The sequence below is a fragment of the Rana temporaria genome, chromosome 2 (genome assembly GCF_905171775.1).
Source record: "Rana temporaria chromosome 2, aRanTem1.1, whole genome shotgun sequence".
NCBI classification, from domain to species: Eukaryota; Metazoa; Chordata; class Amphibia; order Anura; family Ranidae; genus Rana; species Rana temporaria.
The window spans coordinates 218,942,912-218,968,700 of NC_053490.1; the positions used below are offsets into that span (position 1 = coordinate 218,942,912).

At 39.3% G+C, this 25,789-nt stretch overlaps 2 protein-coding genes across 4 annotated transcripts in view; one reads left to right on the top strand and one right to left on the bottom strand.

The window, feature by feature from the left end:
* Positions 1 to 15,827, top strand: part of LOC120926495 (pinopsin-like) — a 204,402-nt gene extending 188,575 nt beyond the window's left edge. Inside the window, exon 5 of the mRNA XM_040336458.1 lies at positions 14,715 to 15,827. Within this exon, the coding sequence (XP_040192392.1) occupies positions 14,715 to 14,957 (243 nt within the window). The 3' untranslated portion in view covers positions 14,958 to 15,827. The remainder of the gene's footprint in view (positions 1 to 14,714) is intronic.
* ST6GAL2 (ST6 beta-galactoside alpha-2,6-sialyltransferase 2) overlaps positions 4,681 to 25,789 on the bottom strand; it is a 241,040-nt gene continuing 219,931 nt past the window's right edge. For all 3 annotated transcript variants that reach the window (XM_040336457.1, XM_040336456.1, XM_040336455.1), the window contains one exon: positions 4,681 to 6,649. In XM_040336457.1, coding sequence (XP_040192391.1) covers positions 6,387 to 6,649 — 263 coding nt within the window. In that variant the 3' untranslated portion in view covers positions 4,681 to 6,386. The remainder of the gene's footprint in view (positions 6,650 to 25,789) is intronic.

Consider the following 25,789-nt stretch of genomic DNA (forward strand, 5'->3'; position numbering starts at 1 on the left):
CTGAGCGATCAGATACCGCTGATTGCTCATTTCTCCCCTCCCCCTTGCACTGAGCAGAGAACCGTGACTGTAATTCTTCGGATCTCCGCTCTCCCCTCCAGTGCTTACTGGAGAGAGCAGGAAGTCGCACACCAATGATCTGAAATCACACCCAGCTTCATCAAAGTGGACAAAGCACGCCACGGACACAACTTGAAGTGCTTCTCTTTAAAGAGGAACTGCAGCCTGCTCACATAATTTGTAGTAAAATCATCCTTGCCATTTTCAAAGCTTACCTCCAACCACTTTGCATATTTTATATATACTGTGATTCTGTACTTGCCAAATATGCTGCAGAAATCCCCTTCTACTAAGTCTGGCTGCATACATTTTGACTGTGGTCATTTGAAGCTGCTGCCCGTTCACTTCCTGGATTTAAACAAAAACACAGATGCAGCTCGAATTGGCCCTCTTATGACTCATTCCCCCTCCCTTCCTCGCAAACTCTCACAAGAGTTAGAGAGAGAGCTGTGCATGATGCCATAAGACTAGGCTAATGACCAGACAAGAAACAGGAAGTGGGCTGTATAAAGTATTTACTGGCAGAAAAAAATCTGTTTTACTATCCAAAGTTAAAACAACAAGGGCAGAGGATTTAATAGATGGAAAGATGAAAAAATTACTCAAGTTCCGCTTTAAGGTTTCACCCAATACAGGCTTGATCTGTGTCCGTCTGTAATAAAATTGGATGTGATCTGACATCATCAATCTGTGCCTTCCTACAAAGCAGGTGTTTCTAAGCTTTAATGCCCCATACACACGCACAGGATTTCCGACAGGAAAAAGTCAGTCGGGAATCTCTTTTTTTGACAGTGGGTTTGGCAGTTTTCCAGTCGGAAAAACTGCCAGGGAGCATACACACGGCCAAAAGCTCTCCTCACAGTTTTCCCGGTCGTGTGTATGGGGCATGAGAAATGGGCAGAAACCAAACACCAGAATCTCTGTTGTAATATTTGAGGACCTTTAAAAAAGGTTTTGATAAGGATTCAGGTTTAAGGGGCCATGTTAACTGTTGTTTCTTTTCAAGGTTTGGTTAGGTTTATATGAGGTTACATTTAAATGCCTGGCCTAATCCCGATGGACTCCTGGTACCAAAACCAACATATCATTAAAAAAAAAATGTATTGTACTTGTAATGGAAACCCATTCAACTTGAAAAACATGAGTTAATATTACCAACCTTCAGTTTTGATAGTTGCCTGTAGGTCATGCAGATACTGTGCCTTTAATATTTTTTGAATCACTAAGGATTTTTCATATAATTTGAAATAAGCAGCCAAAAGTAAAAAGACACGTGGTACAAATAAAACCAAATAGTTTATTTTGCATGAAATAGTCTACACATTGTGCATACATAAAAATGTACAAAACCAAAATAGAAAAGTGTTAAAATGTGTACAAACATTGCTCAAAAATGATGCTCTTTGAAAACATTTTTATTTTAAAGTTTATCTAACAGACAATAAGCCAGAAAGTTAAAAACAAATTTTCAATACCAAAAGACCATCAAAGCTAGTAAAAATTAGTCTGGCTCCTAATTGAAAACACTAAGAATACAAAAAGATCAGATAAAATAGATGAGTGATCCTGTAACTCAGGATGACAGATTAAAATTGATTTCTACTAAGCGTTGTTTTTAACAAAACATTACTTCAATCAATAAAAGTACAGTAAATCAGAAATTGTATTTGAGCCACTTGGAAAAGTATGGCATTATAATTGGGGCCAGTCAGCTACTGGTCACAAACTTTCAAAGAGATGTGGCAATACAAAGATGTATGGCACCCATTCCTCTAACTTTCAGGCTATGAATGCACTTCCATTTATTTTGTTGTGTTGCCAATGTGGCGCGGCATAGTGCACATATGCCACTATACACATGGTTGTTCTCTATGGCCACAAAAGTAGTTCAAAGTGGCATTTATTAAGCTAAATGCAAGTAAACAGAGCAGTACATACATTGGCAAACACCAGAGCCCTCAGAACAATATACTATAACACTGGCAATTCTGATTGAGGTGCAGCTGCCACTCTATTTAATGAAAGTAGCCCCCTCACTAGCCAAAACAACTCTGTTGCAGGTGAATAACCAGCAACAGAGTAACATTTTACTGGCTTGGCCAGTGACTGAACGTCATTGTAGTGAAATGGAAGTGGACTGCTAGGCCACATTCACACTTCTGTGCATATGATCATGTGAAATTTATTGCATGTCAATATGCAATATAACAACATGCAAGTTTGCACTATGGGGTGCGTGGTCATTCTGTTTCTTTAAAGCCACCCCTACATGCATGCAAGCTCAAAACAAACACACCTGACCATCAACAGATGGCAATATATGCCGTAAAATACACATGGTTTGCAATGTGCTAGAAACCAAGTCAGCTCCGTTTCATGGCCTATGGACATGCACTGAGGGTTCATAGAAAATAAATTGGTCTGTTCAACATAACACACATCGACAAGCCAAAATACTAGACTGGACTGCACACAAGTGTGAATGAACCTTCAAGAAAAAGAATCGCTAGAGTGACAGTTCTTCACGTTAAATGTACCAAACTCGGACTCAACAGAACCCGCATCCCCAGTTCTAGTCTTTTTAACATTCTTTACTAACCACTAATCTTTCATGAATGCGGACAACTGAAAGCAAGACATGTTTTACTATCATTTGCCATCAAACAACCTAGCTATTTACTAGTAACATTCAAAAAAGGTTTTTGTACCAGGATCTGGGTTTACATATAGTAAAAATTACAGCTCACACTTAGGGCCAATATACTTCTTTGCGAGGGGTTATCACATGAACTTCAACACGTTTTATGTAGTGCAGTAATGTATGTTGCATTATGGCAGCCCATTCAAAATGAATGAACTGCCACTGCACCCCAATGAGCAGTGTAGCACATTGCCTACATTACAGATGCACTGCCTCAATGCATTTGACTTCCATTCAAAAAAATGGTGTCGCAGAACATTATGTGCATTACCACATTAGCGCAGGAGTGTAAATGGGCCCTACAGTATTCGTTTCAGGTAATACTTTGAAAATTCATGATGATTGTAAAAGCAATTATAGGTCCCTCTGATTAATGAACAGCTAGGAATACTGAAACTTTTTTGAATCCTTGGGAAAGTTTCCCCCTTGCTGGATTCAATCTGCAAAAATGAATTTGTCATCTTATGACAAATATATCTAACACTCATACGCAAGACTATTGAAAGCCTTGGAAAGTCCAAGTTGTGTGACAACACTGAACCACAGGGTTCTGATTAAGAGTAACTCAAGGCATGTGTTCAAGATTTATCAAGTGTAAGTGCGAGGAGTTGCACAGTTCAGTGCCATTCATTTGATTATACCATATTGGTACATTATAAAAATAGCTGTAAAGAAAACCAATGTCAAAACAAATACATAGGCGGTCATTGTTGACTTCTTTTGAAAATGCCAATTGTTTGGCTTTCTCTGGCTTCTATTGTTTCTGATATACTGACCCGAAGCAAGTGAGCAGCCTATGAAGTCAGAACTCCTGATCTGCTTCCTTTTTTCAGGCCAGTGACTTGAAAATAACAGAAGCCATTTAATAACCATAACAGCATTTTCAGAAGGTGAAGTCAGGAATGATAACCTACAGTACTGGTTTTCTTTAGGTGCATCCTAGTAACAGCATTTTACTAAAAACAAGCAGGATGTATTAAGTGGGTGCACAGTGTACCACTGCCTAAAGTGACAGGTGAGGCAGCTCAGTTACTCAGCAGTGTACGGTATTGTGTTATAACAACAAGTACCATATAAGACTTTGCCCATGTGGTCACTTGACTCAAGTAAAAAAAAAAAAAAAAACGAATTTCATTTATATTACAGATTCTGTTATCTGAGACAATAATACATCTTTAAAAGGCTCAGAAAATGCTATACATACAGTAGAGTGGTCCCTTGTCCACATATTCTCCTCCATTTAGTAATTCAAACACTATATTCTATCATGCGTTATTCGCAAAGCAGCTTGTCTACAGCTGAATATGCAGTCAGACTAACTTTATTGCAAGCTATGTGAAACTACATTCCAAAAAAATGTTTCTGAAATGAAAGAGAAGCTGCACACAAATTCATTAATACAGATGCTAAACAGCTTCCAGGCAGACTATAAACAATTTTCTATACAAATACCATTCCTTTTGACATTATCTTATATCTAATTAGAACTTTGCTAATCAGAGTGTGCAAAATAAAATAAAAAAAGATGCAGATGCGGCACTTAAAAAGCATTATGTTCATCTGTGACCACATACCATGATATTTTTTTTACAATTCTGGATTTTCATCAAAAATTATTTAAATAACTAGTTTTGTTTTTTCAACCAACATTTCTCTAAAAAAAGTGACTATAACAACTAAGCCTTATTTCCATCTATTGAATAATTTATGTTTACGCTAACAAAAATCTATTTATTCATTGGAAAACATTTATCAAGCAAATTAGCAACATACAGTACTTAGATGCAAATCAGCCTGCCTCTCATTTAGTCGATGCAACTGTTTTCTTGTGTATTGGTGACCCGAGCTCCTGGAATTCTAAGCAGGAAACTAATACAGGATTTGAAAAGGTCGTTGATAGATTTAGCATTGACAAACAAGTTGCACATTAGGAAGTGGTCATGGGCAGATTTTTTTTTTTTGTCACAGTGATACTTCGGAGTAGAAAACGTTTTTGAATGAAGCTGAACTCTTAGGCTACGTTGATGCCAATTGTAGCGTCAGGAATAAAAGGTTTCTGCTGCGGCTCTGAGCGGCTAGGTGTGGTTGTCACCCCCTTCCACTATAATGACAGGTTGCTGGCGACCGCAGCTTTTTGCTGCCGTCTGCACAGACAGCGATAATCAACAGTGATTGCTGTTGAATGCACACAAAATGCATCCAGCAATGATCACTGCAGGTAATCAATCGTTGGCTGAAATTCTGGTCAACTCATAAGTCAAAACATGTAGTTGCCGTCATCCCTCAAGAACTTAATATGGCTGTGCAGAGAGTCTCAAATAGCAGTGGTTGCCTGTGACCTGTCATTATAGTGAATGTGGCCGGTGTCCACACCTAGCCGCTCAGAACCGCAGCAGAAATCTCCGACGATTCCTGCCATTACAATTCGTGACGGCCTAAATCACCTGTGTGAATGTAGCCGGATAGTAAATCTGTCCCATAAAATGCTTCACTGATCCTGTGTAGCATTGTTTTTCTGTGTGACAGAATTGACAAATGTCCCCCATTCTGTCATCACTTTGCTAACCATGTTGTATACATCAATGCAGGGTATGTTCAATTGATTCATAGCTAAATGACTCTAGCTTAAAGAGGGTAGACAAAATGTAAAATCATTCTTTGCAGACTGTTAACGGATGGGTCGCTTTCTTAAGAGACAAAAATCAATGTTCACATAGCATCTGCTTGCTTGCCATTTACAGTACTTATGTTCTATTACCTATGCTGCAACCAGTAGTAGAAGTATTTGGGAACAAAGTAGAATAATAAAAATCATTATTAGAAGTCCATCACCAACAGGTTTAAGACAACAAGTCTAGCTAATAGTGTGGAAGGAAGCAAACACTCTAGTCTCAGGTAACATATTATCTAGTGCAGATCAGTACAATGCAGTATAAGCACATAAATAGAAAAAAAGATTGTTTCAAATAGGTTCCCATGAACTCCCTATCCATGACTATTACCATAATGACATTTATTATTCTGTATTATTTCTGACACACTTCCTTTCCTATAGCACCCCAGAGTACATGTGATGCTCTGTTAGATATAGTACAGTGTTGCACAATTGGTCAAAATAACAGAAAATATGTCTCCATGTATGTCCTCCAGATTAGCCATGTTGTGCATAAAAAAAAAAAAAAAGGCTGCATTTAATTATGGGCTATATAGACATTGAATCAATAAGGGTATTTCACGTCCAGAACATCAAGGTCACACATTCTGGAAGAGGTTTTGATGTATTTATAAGTACAAAAGAAACCGACAGCTTCTTAATAACATGGTAACGTATGGCACAATATGGATCAATAAGAGCAGCTCCTTCATGTCCATAGTACAATATTAATTTTTTTTTCTCTAACTAGCACATTCGCAAAGTTTCTCCACTTGTTACAGAGCTTACCTTGTTCTGACAAAACAGAAATAAATACTTAATGGCTTAGACAGTTCTATGTCCACTAGTCAGTTAATGTTTAGAGACCTGTGCCTTGCAAGGGTCTACGAGATGACTTCTTCAAGTATTGTTGCTAACATAACAACAGTAACAGATTATTGCACATTATTTCCAACACAAAGAGATCATTCCTTATGTAATATGATCATTGACAGGGCAGTGTAAAGAGCTAAATCCAGGCAATGTGACTTTCCCTTTTCGGAGAAGATTCTCTTCTGATCCTTGATTAATCCTCTGAATAAGCATTTTTTCATAGAGAAGGGGATGGTATGCCCCTAAGGTACATGCTGCGTCATAATATTGTTCATGGTAATGGCAGAGGTCAGTCTGTCTATAAGAAGGGATGTACTCATACACATGGACTTCCCTGCATAAGGACATCATAATGAGGATACCTGAGAAAACAGCAAGAATAAAATATTAATATACTGTCTTACGCTATTTCTCATAAGTTAAATGTCTTAATTTACAGTTAGGAAACAAAGATTTGTGAAATTATTTTTGAGTTTGTAAATAAAAAGTCTCAGAAATGTGAGTAAACCTTCGAGTCATTATACTTAATAAAAATACAAGTTAATGGCAGGTTCTCTTGGGACAAAAAACACCAACCCCCTTATATTAACCATCGCCCATGCCCTCTATTATGGATCAGGTCAAAGATAACACATTAATAACTTCTTGCCCTTTGTCATGGGACAGTGTTTGTGCTCAGTCACGAGGCCCATATAGTGCACCCTGGGAGGAGATCACAGCACTGGGTATTTCCTGATGGTACTGGGTGGTGATGGTGGTGGCGTGAGGGATGGGTTGCACTTTTAACAGAACCTGACACTTTGACCTAAACAGACAAATCTCTATCTATAGAGTGGAGGCTGTGATTTCCGATTTCTTTCCTTCTGAAAATGCTAGTTGCCCACATGTTAGGAAATATAACGATCAGTAGTTCTGAATTCACTCTTTCTAATCTACATGCCTATTTTGGATCAGTTGCGGACAGGAAATTAGTATTTGCATAAGCAGGTCAGCAGTGGTAGCCCCTGTATTTCTCTTAGTACAGGTTTCTCAAGAGCAACGAAACTCGCTCAAAAAACAATGCAACTTTCTAGGATAATGTCATCTTGAAAAAAAAAAAGAAGACAATCAGAATCAGGTGCAATCAATGCAGGTTTTGGTTTCACTTGCCATACTGCAATTATATAAATAAATACAAATACAATTTTCCTGTCCTTGAATACAATGTTGCTGAAGTGCAATATGGTCAAGTCAAAAATTGTGCACCATTATGACTCTCCTTACGAGTGGGGTACCTACAATGACCAGAGCAAAGGTATCCTGTACAATCCCCAAGTAAGTGACACTTGAGTGTATGCATCTTTTGTTTTTAAATCCCATCCATATAATTTAACAACAACAAAACAAAAAACAGTTGAATTGGAAAGTGTTTTGAAATCAGCTTTGTTCACACCTATTATATATATATATATGTATCAATACTACATGGAGAAATACTGCAGAATATGGTAGGTTTCTGCCTCTGCAGCCCATTATTCAAATTGAATTGTAAATACATATGCTGCCTATAGCAACGGCTTGTGTGTGTGTTTAGATATAAGAATAGGGCCTAATGCCCTACCGAACTGCAAAAAAGACTCTAGTACAAGCCATTAAATATTTTCATCATAGGATAATAAAATATAGCTTTTAATAATAAATAGTGAAACATTTAGGTGCCAAACATTTAAGTATTGCCTGTGTTTTATATTTTGGAAACATACTTTTTACCAAGAGAATATGAAGGCAGCAAGGAATCCAAAGATATTTCCTTTGTATCCTGGTTGTGATGCTTTAGTTTACGAATTGTTATCACAATAAAAATACTGTATATACAGCACATGATCAAAGACCTTGATCAATACATTCCAGTAGTTTAAAGTGGTTCTAAAGTACATTTTTTTTTTTTTAGCTTAATGCATTTCCTCAAGGTAAAAAATGCCCCACTACCTGTTCTACCCACCCACACCTTAAACACTTACCTGGCTCTTGTCACCACTCCAGTGGTGTCCTGGCTGCAGTGCTGCTCCCCTCACTATCTGGTCCCACTGGAGACACTAAGGGCAGCGGGAGCCATATGCTCCTTTTGCTGTCAAATATATTTCAGTGAGAAGATAGCAGGAGGGTGGCTTACCAGTGCTGTGTTTGTCTATGGACATACATAATAGCGTGTGTACGGGTGCCTTCATAGCACCCAGAGGAGAAAGGAGCAGACAGCACTGGCAGGGGACTGCCAGAACAGGAGTATCCTTTCTGTTAAATATCATTGCACAAAGCAGGTAAGTATTACATCTTTTTTTATTTTAACCCCAAAACATTTTATCGTTTAGTATCACTTTTAGATTAAAGCTCAAATGCATTATGACCTATACTTTAAAAGGACAATGCTAACAAAAACATTTCTGAAATAGAATTTATTGTTCATTTTTAACATCCATTCTTTTCTATGTAAATGCATGTATTTTAAAAACAGATGGTCTTCAATTGATGATAATACTACATGGAGAAAACCATTTTGGAATAGGGATACCAAACTGGCCACTGTTATCGGTAACCAACAAATGAAACACTGGAATACCTGAAGAATTAAGAGAAATATTTCCTGCTTAGGCATTGTGCAGAATGTTTATTTAATGCACTAGAGTCACTCAACCACACTGACCCTCCTCATTGGCTGTTGAGAAAAGTGAAATAAGAGCAGTAGACTATAAGGTTATCTTATTGGTATTACCAGCCTAAGGTATTGATGTTGATGTAAATAGTCAGGTTCCTTGACAAGTGGTTTCTACACCCCAAAGGACCCCCACGGTCTCTTTAGCTTGTAGTGTAATGTAACAAAAATGGAAACTGAAGCGCCACACCACTGCTTAGAGGTCCAGGAACAACTTTTTTTAAATAAAGATCAAAGGGACAATTCAAAGAGTAGTCAATGCATTTCAGGAGTCAAAAATGCCCTCTTCATCAGGGCTAGAATTTTTTTTTATCAGGACATCTCCATGTATTGATATTTTTGTATTTGACGTTTATTGGAAAAGAGCTGTATTTGGACCTCTTATAACTGGTGTGGTGCTTTAATTTCCATTTTTGTTTTTTCTTCCTGGGCTAGCAGCCACTCACTGACACCACCCCTCCTCCCAGACTAATAGCCTCTTTCCCCTGTGCATCTTCCACCCCACGGCAGAAAGCAGCTCTGGAATGATAAGCATGCATGTTTTCCCTTCTGACTGATAGCTATCTTTTTGCTCCACTGCTCTAGTCAATTGCCCTACAAAAAGACAGTGAATTACGTAGACTCACCTGGATTGACACCTCTCTCTTCCCAGGACTAAGTAACACCCATCAGAAATTCATATAGGCATTGGATGACTGCATTATCACAAGCCCCACCCCGACTCTTTTAGGACATTACTGTCCATACCCGACATGGCAGAAATATTGCAACAAATGCCCAACTCTTTCCCTTTTGTGCTGTTTAAGTTTAAGGATTAAAGGCAGTTAGCAACATTTTCACAGTATGTTTAAGTTATGATTAAAATAGCCCTGTAAAAATGTTATATTTCAGCTAAAGAAACTGACTCACACTTCTTGTAGCAACTGCAGTATGAATAGGGGACAGATCTCCCTACAGGCAGTCGTCTTTCTAAAACAAATTCTTTCTTGTTTTAAATAGCAAGCTTTAATGGTTGTACGCATACATGTTCAATAGCTGCAATCTTGCTTTATTCATTATTCAAATGCAATAAATAGTGCGTAATGTGTTATCTTGCTCTGCATGCCATAATGAGCAACTGGAGAGCACTAAAGGTCATCAGAAACTTTCCATTTAATGAAAAGCGTTTGAGATCTAATGTATTCAGGAAGAAGACTGAGTAAAGAGAAGCAATAAAAATCTACTGAAGTACAAGGGCAAATGAAAAAAAAAAAAACAGCGTTCATTTCGGGAGAAGGAGAAATGTTGGAATAGTAAGGCCTCGTACAGACGACCGGATCTATCCGCTGGGATTGATCCGCGGATCATCGTGGCGCGACACGTCACCGCGGATTAATTCCGCGCGGATTTTGATCCGATGGTGAGTACAAGCCATCGGATCCAAATCCGGAGGAGGAATCTCCGCTGGAAACGGTCCGGCGGACCGTTTCTAGCGGAGATCCCCTCGTGTGTACGGGGCCTATCATGAATACGGTGTCTTATGGCCCGTAAATGCGATCCGAAAATCGGACGAAAAATACCACTTTCGACACGATCGTACGGTAATCGGATTATTAGTACAGAGCTTTCAAACTGATCACAACAGTTTGTGTGATATTATCCGATGGGACAAGGACGATTTTTTTTTCTCTGCATGATACCAGTTTTTTGTTAATCATTACTGTTGACTATTGAAAATACAGAATTTTCGTAACATTTTTGATATGCGACTAGTAGGAAAAAAAAACGGACAATCTGTCATCCGATTTTCAGATTGTGTGTATGAGCCAACAAAATAGTGTATAGTGGTAAGTAATTACTGCAGAGCTGTATTAGCATAACTGGGTAGCCACATTAGTGTTGCATGAGCATATTCTATACTGTTAAAACATATAATACAATATACAGTATAATTTACACTTGCAGTGGATGAAGAGTGTGTGTATTTGAATACACTGTACAGTATATTAAAACAGTGGTTCTGAGTGCTGGTACATTTTGGTGCCAGGGAGTGAGCTTTTGACATTGTACAGTATTTCTGGGTGTTTAGAGGTTAGTTCATTGTTGGGGAAGGGTAGCCTCAATGAACAAAAGTAACTGCATGCTTCTGAAGCTTTATTCTCAAACTGGCATACTGTTCTCCTCCTATGCCTTTTGTGAACTGGCAGACTGGTAAGCAGGCTACCTCATTGTATGTCATTAAAGGGTTTGTAAAGGAATTTTTTTTTATCTTAATAGCTTCCTTTACCTTAATGCAGTGCTGTTTTCATGTCCTCATTGTTCGTTTTTGCTCTCAAGTTGCTGTAATTCTTCTCTGATCTCCACACTTCCTGGTTGTCTGTTTCCTGATGACCACAGTGCTGGGAGCTTTCTCTCTGTGGTCACTAACTTCAAGGAGGTGTGATTACTGTGTGTCTAGTTTCTAGTTTTGTTTTCCAAACCATCACTGCTCTATGGCTCTGTATGCTCTGTAAGGCAGAGAGGCAGGAAACAACATGCAAAAACGAAACTAGAAACTACAGATACATTACATGATTGATTTTTATCTATTTTTAATTCTTTTTTAAAAGGAATCAGTTAACTATTATGTCTCTATACCCTGTAAACAGTCATTTCAGCAAAAATTATTTTTTTATATACAACCCCTTTAAGTTGAGGAACTTTAGGCAGGGCTCGTCTTGGAGACCTAGGTTTTGGTTTCTGCCTATCCATGCCCAAGTCAGATGAATAATAGGTCCTGCGGTTTTCAGAGAATGATGAGCATACATTGGGGAAGACTTTCAATACAGACTTTATTAGTGGCATCCAATTAAACTTGTCTGATGATTTAATCGTAGGCTTCTTTATATCTGTTTTTTGTTTTTACATCACAGCACTAGGCAACACTATTTGAACACAAGATTCACAGCAAAGAAAATAGGGAGGCAAATCGGAGTATCCATTTTGGTTATGTAGATCTTTTCAAACCAGTTAACAGCAAAACATAATTATTAGGTTAGAAAAAGATAAACGTTACAAAAAATATTACACCTCCAACTGTAAAAACGTTGGAACGCTGTGTAAAATCTACATAAATACAGAAAGCAATGATTTGCAAATCTCATAAACCCATATTTTACTCATAATAAAAAACATCAAGTGTATAAACTGAGAAAATTTACCATAATGGCAGCAACATGTTTTAAAAAATATGGGACAAAGCCATGTTTACCACAGTGTAGCATCTCTCCTTTTAATGTCTGGGAACTGAGGAGAGGAATGCTGTCCCATTCCTGAGTGATATAGAATTCTAACTGCTCAAGAGTCCTGGGTCATCTTTGTTGTATTTTTAATTTCAGGTTGGGCCAAATATTGTCACTAGTTGAAAAGTCTGGACTGCAGGCAGGCCAGTTAGACATCCAGACGTTTCTATTATGAAGCCATGCTACTGTCATAGATGCAGTATGTGGTTCTGCTGAAATATCCAAGGCCTTTCTTAAAAAAGACATGATGCAGGCTTTTGAACTGAGCGCTGATAACAAGCTGGAAGACCCCTCTCCTCTTTAATCCCATGGTTGCCAAAAAGAATGTAAAATTTTGATTTGTCTGACCATAGAACAGTTTTCCACTTTACGACCTCTCCCGCCACCGATAAAAGTAATATCTTGGTGAATCCGCCGCAGAGATCAATATTATCTAAAAAAGGACTGCCAACGTATAACAAAGGCGGGCGGTCTGTAAGTGGTTAAATGAGCCAAGAGAAGACAACCGCGTTTCTGGATCATGTTCAGATATGGTTTCTTCTTTGCATGCTAGAGCTTTACACCTTGCATTTTTGGATGGCACGGCGAACTGTGTTCACAGACAGTTCACAGAACTGAGTTCACAGAATCATGCCCGTTTTATGCAGTGCCGTCTGAGGACCCGAAGATCGCGGGAAACAAAATTTTGCATTTCAGCCTTGTCCCTTCGCATAGAGATTTCTCCAGATTCTAAAATATTAAAAGTCTTTGCAATTTTACTTTGAGGAACATTATTCTGAAACTGTTCAATAATTTTTTGATTCAGATTTTCATAGATTGGTAAACCTCTGCCTATCTTTATTTCTGAGACACTCAAAATGATCTTCCAGCTCTTCCATTTTTGTATCACTTGCTTTGTCAGATTTTTTGCTGCCCTGTTCCTACTTTGAGAGAAATATTGCTGACATTGATTCAAAAATACCTTTTTTGTTAAAATGGAACATTTTCTCAATTTAAATATTTGATATATTTTCTATTGTGAATAAAATATGGTTGATTGAAGGCCATTCCTAGCAAGACAATCAACCCCCCCCCCACGGGAGATGGACGGGAATGCGGAGATCGACTCTGAGCCCCAAGACCACCCTTTTTTAAGCCAATCAGAGCCTCAGGCTCTAATCACATGCTTCTAAAAGAAAAAAAACATTGGAATCCATGCGTCTGTAGATTAGGGGACAAGCACATGGATTAGTATGGACGTGCCGTCACTGGATGGTACTGTACTGTGAAATTAAGACTTTTCCTGTGGACCCATGCATCATGCCACTGCCCACCCTCAGGCAATGCTGCAATGCCAACTTGCACATGTTAAAAAGTGAAAAGGAGAGCCTGTGTAATCTTATGACTCTGGAAAAAAATAGAATTTTTAGGACACTCAAGTTGTTTTTTTCCCAAGAATGGAACTTCCATGATTTTTTAAAGTTGTCTGATGTGATTTAAAAATAATTGACTTCACCTAAGCTGTAAAGGATAAATTGAACTTTGGGAACATGTTACATGTTCCACCTGATTTTACATTTTCTCAGTGCTACAGTTTCCACCAGCTACCCCCCCCCCCTCCCTGTGGCAGCAGTACAGGGAGAAGTTCCCCATACTAGCTGCCACTATTAGACTCCGCCCACACAATGGCATCAGACACACAGCTTTATGTATCTGAATGAACTACAAGCCCCGACATCCTTTGCGGCTGTCAGCTTGTAGTTCTCAATGAACTACCACGGCGCTGTAGAGTGCTGCAGTACTTCATTTAGTCTAACTGTCAGGGAGTATTGGCTTACCCGTACAGGATGTACGGTTAAGCTGTTACACTGACAGTGTGCAGGAGACCTGCATGGCATTATCTGCTGATCACTGGTGCAATGCTTTTCAGGCGCCTGCAACATAAAACGAATGCAAACTTTTTTAGCTGAAAAAAAATGTGCATTTATTATAAAAAAAAAAAAAAAAAAAAAAGTTAATTTATCCTTTAAGAAGTAATTTTCAATAAATTTTTCAGGTTACATAAACCTTTCTTTAAACCTCCGAACAAGCGTCAGTTTTACTATTTTTTAATCCTTGTATATCTTTGAATGTTTGGAATCAACATATCATTCCTCCAGTAAAATCTGTTTTTTTATGGTATATCTGTTATCCATTTAATTCTTTAGTTATTTTTAGAATATACAGTTCTAAAATATAATCCGAATGCAATCAATAATATTTGTACAGAGATCTAAATACATCAGGGGTTCTGAATTTAATTGCTGCATGACTGTACCAGGAAAGTAGCGCAAAAGATATAAAAGAGACAGCGTGGTGGCTAAGCAGCTAGCATGTTTATAAAGTTAGCAATGGCAGATTATGTATTTCTTATTTTACTTCATCTTGGCATACAGGTTGAATAATTTAGCCAAATAAAAGTTGTATTTTAATCTAAGGTTTTGTGTCTTTCTTTTGCAGTTCTACAAATGTTTTCTTCTGCTTTTCCACTGCCATCCTTCTTCGCCTATTGATGGAAAGTCTCTGTGCCAATCAAATCTAACAGTAATTCAAATAAACCAAAGACTAAACGGCACTGTGATTGATACAAAACAAACTCATATACCAGGCAATGCAGAGAAGGTTCCGTGTCTACTAAGTAAGGACAAAGTGAGCATATCTGACCCATCACCACAAATCTCAAAAGAAAATTCTGTTTTGTGAATGCCATCATTTAACCCAAAAAACATTTATTTTTATTTTACTTAACCAAAGAACTAAAACCTGTATGTAGTGATGAAAGATGTATGTAGTGATAACGTACTATGTAATGATACACATATGGGTCATTGACATATACAGTCAAACTGTTTTCAAAAACTTCTAAAAGTTGATATCAAGGTATGATTGCATGTCAGTCTATTGACACAACCAGACCTTATGAAGTCTCAATATTCCCCAATAAAGGGGCTATACACAAATGATCACATTTTGAGATCTATGCTACAGAATAAAAAATGTGTCAGCAGCAGTAAAGTCTGTTTAATACCATACAGTATAAAATTGGTTTGTTATATCGATATGGGGATGCAATACCAGGTTTCTCTAAAAGACGAGCTGAAAAGCTTTTGCTAACTCTTTGAGCCAACTCTTTCTGAAGCAAACCACATTTCTTAAAAAAATCATTTAGCATAACTAGGTAAGGTGAAACAGCAGCTTGAATGAAACCCCTGCAATGCTTGTTGTTCCAATGCAGATAAAGTGTGTTTTGGATAGACAAGACATTTGCATTGGTAGCCAATGTGTTTTAAATGTGACTTACAGTATAAAGGTACCATGATGGTGTTACACTACAGTCACTATCTTACTTTCTCTACTGAGAATATTGAAGTATTGCAAGGAGCAAAGATCTAAGCACAAAGTACAGTACCCATAGCAGCCAAGTAAAATCCATGCTGGTATGACTTTAATTAATGGGATGCTGACTGATTGCTGTGGGTTTATGTACTGTGCTTACACTCTTTATTTAATATGTCTGTGTGTTTTAATTGTTACATTGTAATACATTTCTATAAAAGGTGACAGCAGCAAAAAAAAAAAAAAAAAAAGTGTAAAGCATTGTAAACTTAAAGTAGAACTATAGGCAAAACTTTTATTTTTAATAGAGTAAGGGAGGGTTATAACCTTGTAAGGTTTATTTTTGACATCTTTGTCCCATTGGGGGAAATTACCGGTATCTTTACTTCCTATCCCATGGCCAAACAGGAAGTGAGAGGAAATACCTGCAAATTAGGGGGATCTCTTGGGGACCCCCAAACTAGTGTCCCTATTCCACTCTATTACTTTTCTGGGGACAACACAAAATGTGGGATTTTCTTTTACTTTCAATGATAATGGTAAACAGGACAAATAGAGAGAATGAATCTCCTTAACAATGGCACAGACAGCTCTTCTACTGCACCTTTCCTCTATCCAAAACTCAAAAAAAGGTTTTGCCCTTAATTATACTTTATGTATATATTGAAAACATGTTTAAACACTGAAAATGTATGAACATTCAAGACATTTGATGCCATGTCATTTTAAAGAGTATTTGGATGAGCCAACTTTTGTTAAGTTTACTTAAAAACAATTTTGGTGTAATGTTCACTTTATGCTTGCAGTGAAATTATGTTTGTGAAGTATCACATTTTATGTACTTATTTGTAGATATTCCTTCTGAATAAATTACAGGTCAGTTAGTTTTAGAATATTAATTACACGATAAACCACCTAGAGAATATTGTTTTTTGTTTGTTGACAGCTCTTTTTTTTTCTACGGTATATTAAATGCAAAGAGAACATCCTGAATAAGTAAAAGGTAAAAAAAGAAATGTTATACTGGAAAATACTATTTACACAAAGCTGAGGTGGTTCACATATACTGTATCACAGTTGTCTAAAGAAATATATAAACCTTTTTTATTCCATTTGATCAATACAACAATTAAAAGTTAAATACATAACTGCTGTACCTTCATCTACTGAATAAAGCTGCACCTCTTTACTTCTCTAGCGATTGCTAGTATTGATTGGTCAGTGCCAAATATGTGAGCAGTGAAATAAATCCAAACATTTATTGTCTAGCCAATATTTACTGAAAAAGTAAATAGAACTAGTTGGTAATTAAAGGGGATTCATTGACAATCTTAGTTTGCATGACTGCAAACTGCCCCTGTAGTTTGAGCCTTATCCCCCACCTAAAACCAAGACATGTAACAGCCATGTACTTAATCAACCATTGATTATTTGTATGTGGTAAAAGAGATTCCAGTAAAGAAAAAGTAAATTGTCCCTTCCGTAATGAACTCTACTATTTTTTCTGTATAAATCAGTAACAAAACATAAATCACAAGTAATTTTAGCAAAAGTAACCCCTCTTTGCAGAGTTGCATGACAATATTTGAGACGAGATCTATAGTTATATCTGCTAGTGTTTATTTTTAGTATAGTGTTGTTATTGATGTCTTGTAGTGATATCTTTTAAAAGTGTTTCTCAAATATATCAACCCCTTTATTAATGCCAGTATTTTCCATATATGCCTCGTGTGAGTCTTCTTAAGTGTCCATTAATGAATACATTGTGTGAAAACTGTTATAATCGGGCCCTAAGTGTTTTCAATGCTATCTGTTCTTTGTTTGATGAGAACTTCCCTCAATTTTTTAAACTAATAACCACCTCTCACCAGGACATGATTCAAAGGAAATGTCTCCAACTGGGACACAGACATAAAAAAAAAAACAGAGGCACCAACTATTTCAAACATATGTAACTATGGGCCAAATCAATATAACCAGTTATTTCTTCTCACTGTCTTTCTTGCAGAAAACGGATTTAAACAACTGCAATTACACAAAACACATTGCTTTTATATTCTGAAATGTTCATTGTATCAACTAAACAAGGTGTCTTATTTTTAGAAATTGTTTGTTAAGAGTCTACTTTCTTATAACCTTTTCTTGGGCAAACCAGAGCTGGACATTTTGGCTGGGGCTTTCGTTGCTTATGAATATGTGTATTTCAGAATAAACACACATGATCCTCAAGTGTCATCTATTGCTAACTGTAACTCTTACCCTAAAACGATCCTCTCCTCTAACTTGAACTCTTAAAGTAAACTTTCCTATTTACCACTCAAACCACCCCTAACACTTAAGCTTAAACCTTAAGGTAAGCCAAAAACAAAAACGCAAAAGACACAAACAATGGGGGTTATTTATGAAAGGCAAATCTATTTTGTAATACAATTGCAAACTACAAGTGCAAAGTGCACTTAAAATTGCACTGAAAGTGCACTTGGAAGTGCAGTCGCTGTAGATCCGAGGGGGACATGCAAGGAAAATAAAAAACAGCATTTTAGCTTGCATATGGTTGGATAATAAAATCAGCAGAGCTTCCCTTCATTTGAAATCTACCCCTCAGATTTACAGCGACTGAACTGTACAGCGAAAAAAACAAACAATAAAAAGCAGCATACTATACATGTCGGCAGTATGCTGGATGGAATGGTATATACATGTTTTTTAGGGTGAACCTCCGCTTTAAGGACCTTGACAGGCATTACTTAAAACCAAAATAACTACAATGTTAATTTTTTGTAAGGGCTAACTTACTTATTGTTTTTAAATACAGTGCTACAATTCAGTTGTGACCAGGCTATGGACATTTGAATATTTACATAATATATTGAATATTTGCATAACAAGCAGTAAATGGGTTTAAAAGAAGCACTCACTAACCAGTGTAGCTGCAGGCACTATGGAGTAATACATCTTCTCTAAGCACTGAAGTTACCCAAGCTAGTCAGCAGCTCAGCTCTACCCTTTCAGAGCTCCTTCTCTGTGTTTACATTATATATCGGAAGGCTCAAAATCTGCTGAAGAAGGGGTAAAGAAGCTGCTGAAAGAAGTATGTGAAATAATCCAGTGTGTGTTTTAAAGCTCATTTACTGCTTGATGAGAATATGTAAATACTTGAATGTCCCTAGTTTGACTGCAGGTTCCATTTAAGGCTCACGGATCTCACTACAGCAAAGTGAAACCCGCTGAGGACAATGGTGCAAGTTTTACATCAAACTGCCTGTAGCTATCAGTGCTGGCACCCAGGAAGATATCTTTTAAGACAGCCTTGTGATCCATCAAGAAATCAGAACTCAGATGAAGTACTCAGGGCCTTAACAATGCAATTGACCTACTGTATCTCTGTGGATATCCACACAAACTGTTGGTTGGACTTGCAGGATTGGGAAACATCTGTTTGGGTTATTTGCACAGCATTACTTGTACTCTAGTTATTAAAGATCATATTTCTGTATACAAAGTTTCTACTAACATACAGATTTGACCTAAAAACTTCAAAATGTATTTATAGCCTAAAAAAATTTTTTTTTTTATTTTTTAGTTGTGGACAGAGTGGGGTCATTTTCAAATGTCTGTCAGTTTATTTTTTGCCTGTGTCCCTTTGGGGAGTTTTACCTTGATTTCCCATAAAAAAATTGGAAATCTCTCTCAAGTGAATGGAATTCTCATCTTAGAGAGCTGCTAAAATGAACTCTATTGAAGAATGTCCCAGACATTATGTTCTCATAACAGGTCAAAGCATTTAGGATATATGCTCACTTTCTGCCTAGGCAACAGTGACTGCCACCACAAATATAGTGGTGAATCTCCCAAGTGAAGACAAAGCTAGCAATAAAAAAACTGACAGAGGCTCTAACTATATTAGTTGAATTTCTCTGAATTACATCTAATATGTTCCTGATGTAAAGTGCATTCTGTGCTTACCTTAACAAAATATGTACACATATACTGCATGCTTAAAAGGGAACCCGTCATGACAGAAACATGAGAGCTGCCCTTTGATTTAACTTGTTTGTTTTTAAGGGTCCATGCACACTGGGCTTAACAAAAAAACAAAACAGTTCCCTTGGCAGAAAAAAAATATATCAAATAGAGCATTTTTGTACAGGGGTTTAGGGGAGATTACAATTTTTTAAGAGATTTTAGGAGCATTCAGCATTTTCTGCCAGAAAACTCCTCTCAAAAACACAAACCAGAAGTTTTTTTTTTCCTGCCTCTAAACGCTGAGCCTGTAATCGTCCTAATGTGCATGGACACATAGGATAACACCGAGCTACTTCTACGGGCAAAACGAAAAACTTCTGTAGAAGCAACTCTTTTTTTTTATGAAGATTACAACAACCACCCGAAGTTTACATATTTATATCCTGACAGATTCCTTTTAAGAATTTCTAATCAGCATAAATCCTAGCTGCATCAGTCTAATGCTATGCAATAATAAACTCTCAAAAAGAGCAGTCTGTATTGGTTGTAGCTACATCCGGTTTTAAAATACAAACATTAACACACTAGTTTAAGACTATGACTCCCCATGTTTACCAGAATGTGTCACAAAATTGTATAATTTAGCTTTTCTTGTAAAAATAAAATTTTACAAAAACCTCTGAGCATCTGAAGTGTCTGTAAATTCTTCAAAAATCTCACTGTAGCACATATGGTACTAAACAGTACCCCAAACCTAAGCACAGTATAATGAAAAATAGCTGAATACAACCTCACTTGAAATCCAATAGACTATACAACAATTTAACCATTGAGATTAACAATATACCGTAAAAATTGTTTCAGACAAGTGTTTTAGCACTGCTTTTTTAACTGTACATTGACACGTTTTACGTTTTATTCAACAGGTCTCATGTGATTGTTAGATGAAGGGTGTTTAGTGACAATAGAATTACTAATCGGCCCCTTACAATGAAGCCCTGCATCAAGGCATGTCAGGGCATGCCTGTGTCTGCTGCATGTCCTTGCTCAGTGGACCCTAACATGTTAGTGAAAAATTAGGTAGCAGTAGTAAGACCCATTCCTTTGTTTGCTGAATGCAGTTTGGGAGTGAGATGTGCCGCTGGGCCTTGGGCACCTGTGATCGGTCCAGTTACAAGCACATGCAATCGGCCTGAGAGCGGAGATCAAGTTTTTATATTAGACCTCTCAACATGCTGTCATGTTGACATTAACAAACTTGAAACTGGCAATAAAAAGGCTTTTACACTTTGATTAAGTCCCCTTTCACACTTATACCACTTGTAGCACGGTTTTGGATGGCAAAGTCATTCATACTGCCACGACTTTAAGTCGTGCCGACTTCAAAATAGTTTCTGCATTACTTTTTTTCTGAAGTCGGATCAAAGTCGGATTCCGTATTAACAGATCCGACTTTGGCATGCGACTTGTACACGACTTGTGCATGAAGGGGAACTCCACGCCAATTATATGAAAAAAAAAAACCGGCATGGGTTCCCCCTTCATGAGCGTACTGGGCCCTTCGGTCTGGTATGGATGTTAAGGGGAACCCCCACGCCGAAAAAACGGCGTTGGGTCCCCCCCCAAAATCCATACCAGACCCTTAGCCGAGCACTAGCCCGGCCGGTCAGGAAAGGGGGTGAGGACGAGCGAGCGCCCCGCCCTCCTGAGCCGTACCAGGCCGCATGCCCTCAACATGGGGGGGTGGGTGCTTTGGGGCAGGGGGGGCCCTGAACCCCCCCACCCCAAAGCACCTTGCCCCCATGTTGATGAGGACAAGGGCCCCTACCGGACAACCCTGATGACATAATTACCCCTCCCCCTTAGGTCATCACCACCCGAAGCATGCTGGGACTGTGACGTCATAAGAGGCCTATATAAGTCAACATCGGAAGAAAAGAAGAGGGAAGAAGGCAGAAGGCGACGTGGAAGACCGGGCTGGCTGACGCTAGTAAAAGAGCTTCAAAGAAGATAGCGCCGGTCAGCCCCGAAGAAGGCACCGGAGAGCGGGAGAAGATTCATAGTATTCGTATAAGGGGACTTCTATGACAGCCCTAATTTAACTATATATTTATAATAAAGAAAAATAATTATATGTTTTAATGCTTTGCTGCAGGTATCTGATCCTCCCCCTGGCCTAATATCATCAGGCGTGCTACCCATATTCGGTGACTCCCTGTAAGTTACATGTGACCAACCTTTTATTGGGGGGCGACACATTTTTGGGGTGTGGAGAGGTCGGGACACCAGCTGTGAATCCTTTTGGGGCTCTCGTTACTTTGATGGATGAGTTCAGTGCAGATTGTTTCATTCCTAACCATAATTTTTGTTAATCTTTCTTATAAAGTAGTTTGTGTTTTCTTCTTTCCCTTGTCCTTTGCCCTTTCAAATTATGGGGATATGGCAGGTAGGATATTTGTAGAAGCATCTAATAATTTTTGTAAAATTTTCCAGTTACAACAAAACCTCTGAAGAAGACCTGTGTAAAGGTCGAAACGCGTTAGATATTGTTATATGCTTGTATATACACATGTCAAGCTGTTCGACAGTTGTTGTTTTTTGTCATTTATTTATATGTATGGGCATTTTAACCACTTTTGTACCTTTGTAACTCATATTTTAACTTTTTGAATATCCCCCTTGTATGTGTCATCACACAATAAAAACGTCTTTCTTTTTACATACGTTGTTTATAATTCATTACTTGAGCTGCCCAAAAACCCCATTGGGGGAAATACCCTACACAATGCTCATGAAGGGGGAACCCATTCCGTTAAAAAAAAAAAAATTGGTGTGGAGTTCCCCCTTATTATTGGGGGATCAAAGTCGCGTGCCTGCTCACTGAAGTCGTACTTCAAGTTGTGGGGCAAAGTCGGATCCACAGTCGTATGACTGTTTTGTCAAAATCGCAGCCGCGAATCGCGGCAAGTTCGCTGTAAAATTGCGCGACTTTGAAGTCGCACAAGTGTGAAAGGGGCCTAAATAGTGACATTGCCTTGAGACTGTTGTGTTTAACCACTTCAATACAGGGCTTTTATACACCCTTGCTTCCCAGACCAATTTTTAGCTTTCAGCGCTCTCACACTTGGTGGAGGGTACTCTGGCGGCAGGTGGCGGGTACTCTGGTGAGGTGGCAGGTACTCTGGTGGCAGGTGGTGAGGTGGCAGGTACTCTGGCGGCAGGTGGCGGGTACTCTGGTCTGGTGGCGGGTACACTGGTCTGGTGGCGGGTACACTGGTGAGGTGGTGGGTACACTGGTGAGGTGGTGGGTACACTGGTCTGGTGGCAGGTACTCTGGTGAGGTTGTGGGTACGCTGGTGGCAGGTACTTTGGTGGCGGGTACTCTGGTGAGGTGGCGGGTACTCTGGTGGTGGCGGCGGTACCCGTGAGGCAGGTACTCTGGTGGTGGCGGGTACTCTGGTGGTGGCGGGTACATAATGACAGGTACTCTTTATTTAGGGGGGGCAATCTGGGCACAGTAGTAGATTGCAGGTGTGTAACTCACTATTAGCTGATCTCCTCCTCACACTGGATCTGTGTGTGAAGAGGAGAACAGCAACAGTAAGTTACACACACTGACAGTGTTGTGTTTACATTTAGTGACCGGCTATGATTGGACACAGCCGGTCACGTGGTAAAGAGCCAATTTCATTGGCTCTTTACCATAATCTGGGCTGTATCCAAAGGAAAAGCCTCAGCCCTGATCGCCACATTTCGCGCCTCCAAGGGGGTGCGCGCGGTCGCCGTGCACGCCGCTGCGCATCTCTGCATCTAATCCGGTAAGCTACACCGGAAAGTGCCACTGCCCGCCGCTCCACCGCTGCATCGTTACCGCGATCGGGGATTGGCTGTGTCCCGAGGGACACACCGGATCCCCGATTGCCGTGTGCGCGCCCCCGGACGCCATGCACGCCGCTGCTCAGCTCTGCACAATGCGAGCCGGTCAGCTGCACGCTAAGATCCCCCGCCACCGCTCAATTACCCCCATCGGGGATCGGCTGTGTTTCGAGGGACACACCGGATTCCCCGTTAGCCGCTCTGCGGGCCCCCGGGGGCCCGCAGTGGCGGCGGAGAGCCGAGGATGTCATATGACGTCCACCCAGGATGGGAGATTCCATCTGTGGACGTCGTTTGACTATGGCTGGGTATTGAAGTGGTTAAATACAAAAGAAACAAAACCCAAATTCATATACAATATCTATATACTGTATAACATGGTACAATGAGTGCTGTCATACATTAGCTGAGAGTTTTTATCTACATACAGTAGCTCAGCAAGTGGGATGTTATCAACTACACTGTCATTAACCAGAATGCTAGAAACAGGGATGAGTAAATTCTTGAGTTTTCACTTTGCTGAAATTTGGACTAGACCTGGGACATGTCAGGAAAAAGCATTCAAAGCAAATGGGAAAGGCAAAAGTAAAGTGGTTGCAAACAATCACATGTCTTCTCAAGAGAGAATAAATTCCGTTCCTCTAATCTTTCCTCATAGCTGAGCTCCTCCATGTCTCTTATCAGTTTGGTTGCCCTTCTCTTCACTTTCTCCAGTTCCCCGATATCCTTTTTGTGAACTGGTGCCCAAAACTGAACTGCATATTCCAGATGAAGTTTTACTAATGATTTGAACAGGGGTAACATTATATCTCTCTCTCTCACTGGAGTCCATACCTCTCTTAATACAAGAAATTACTTTTCTGCACTTGGAAACCGTGGTTTGGCATTACATATTATTGAGCTTATGATCTACCAAAACCCCTAGATCCTTCTGCACTATGGATTCCCCCAGTTGTACTCCCCCTAGTATGTATGATGCATGCATATTCTTAGCCCCCAAATGGATATCTTTACATTTATCAACATTAAACCTCATTTGCCACTTAGTTGCCCAATTAGACAGTGGATTGAGGTTGGCTTGTAAATTGGAGACATCCTGTATGGATGTTATTTCACTGCATAGCTTGGTGTCATCTGCAATGACAGAAATTGTATTTTTATCCCAGACCCAATATCATTTATAAAGATATTAAAAAGTAAGGGTCCCAACACTGAACCTTGGGGTACACCACTGAAAACCTTAGACTATTCAGAGTAAGAATCATTAACCACTACTCTCTGAATTATTATTTTTTAGCCAGTTTTCTATCCATTTACAAATTGATTTTTCCAAGCCTGTAGACCAGTGGTTCGGGTCGGGACCCCCTTGGGGGTCAAATGATGATTTGCCAGGGGTCACTGAATCCTGGGCTGTTTCTGAAGCCCGCACCGCTCTCCCAGCCTCTTTGCGTGTGCCCAGCAGGGCTGTCTCTGGAACCTGTGGTCACCCAGCTGGGCTGTTCCTGGAGCCCGTGGATGCCCACTGAGCCTTTTCGCAGCCGCCAATTCAGTTCACGGCATTGCTTGAGGGCAGAGGCTAGAGGTCAGCTGACTGGTGAGGAATGTGAAGTGGGAGGGGCTGGAGGAGACTATCTCCTGATTTTGGCATTGGTGTCACTGCTACGAGACACCACAAAGTCGGAGACACAGTGAGTAACACTACCCGTGATTATAGTTGCCATTAAAAGACTCCACTACAGTTCTCAGATCAGCAGATGACCTTGATCAAGAGCACCTAAGTTGACTAATCAGAACTCCCCCACCAGCATTGCCACTCATCCCAACTCCCCTCCAAGGAGCAAGAGCAGGAATAAAAATAGAGAATACATGGAAGGGAGAGGAGAAGAGGGGGAGGGACAAAGAAAAAGGGAGACAAAGAATAAGAGAAAGAACAAGAAAAACGGCTAAAGAAAGGGATGAGGAAAAAAAAACAAGAAATGTGGATAGAGAGAGTGGTACATCCTAAAATGTACCATAAGGTGTTTTTAAATACTGTACAAGTGGGAGGGACTCAGGGAGTGCTAAATGCGTTAGGGGTGCAAATTACTTGTCTTGCCTTGGGGGCCGACAACCCACGCTACGAAAATAATTTTACTGTTGGGGGCCCCCACAACTTGGGAATTATTATCAAGGGGTCACGGCACTAGAAAGATTGAGAACCACTGCTGTAGACTTTACCTTACATATAAGTCGTGTGTGGGAAACTGTGCCAAACGCTTTTGCAAAAGCCAAGTATACCACGTCCACTTTCATGAACCCATGCTGTCCATTGCTTAAAATATTTTTTTCCAGCAAGACTTCGTCTATGTGGTCTTTTA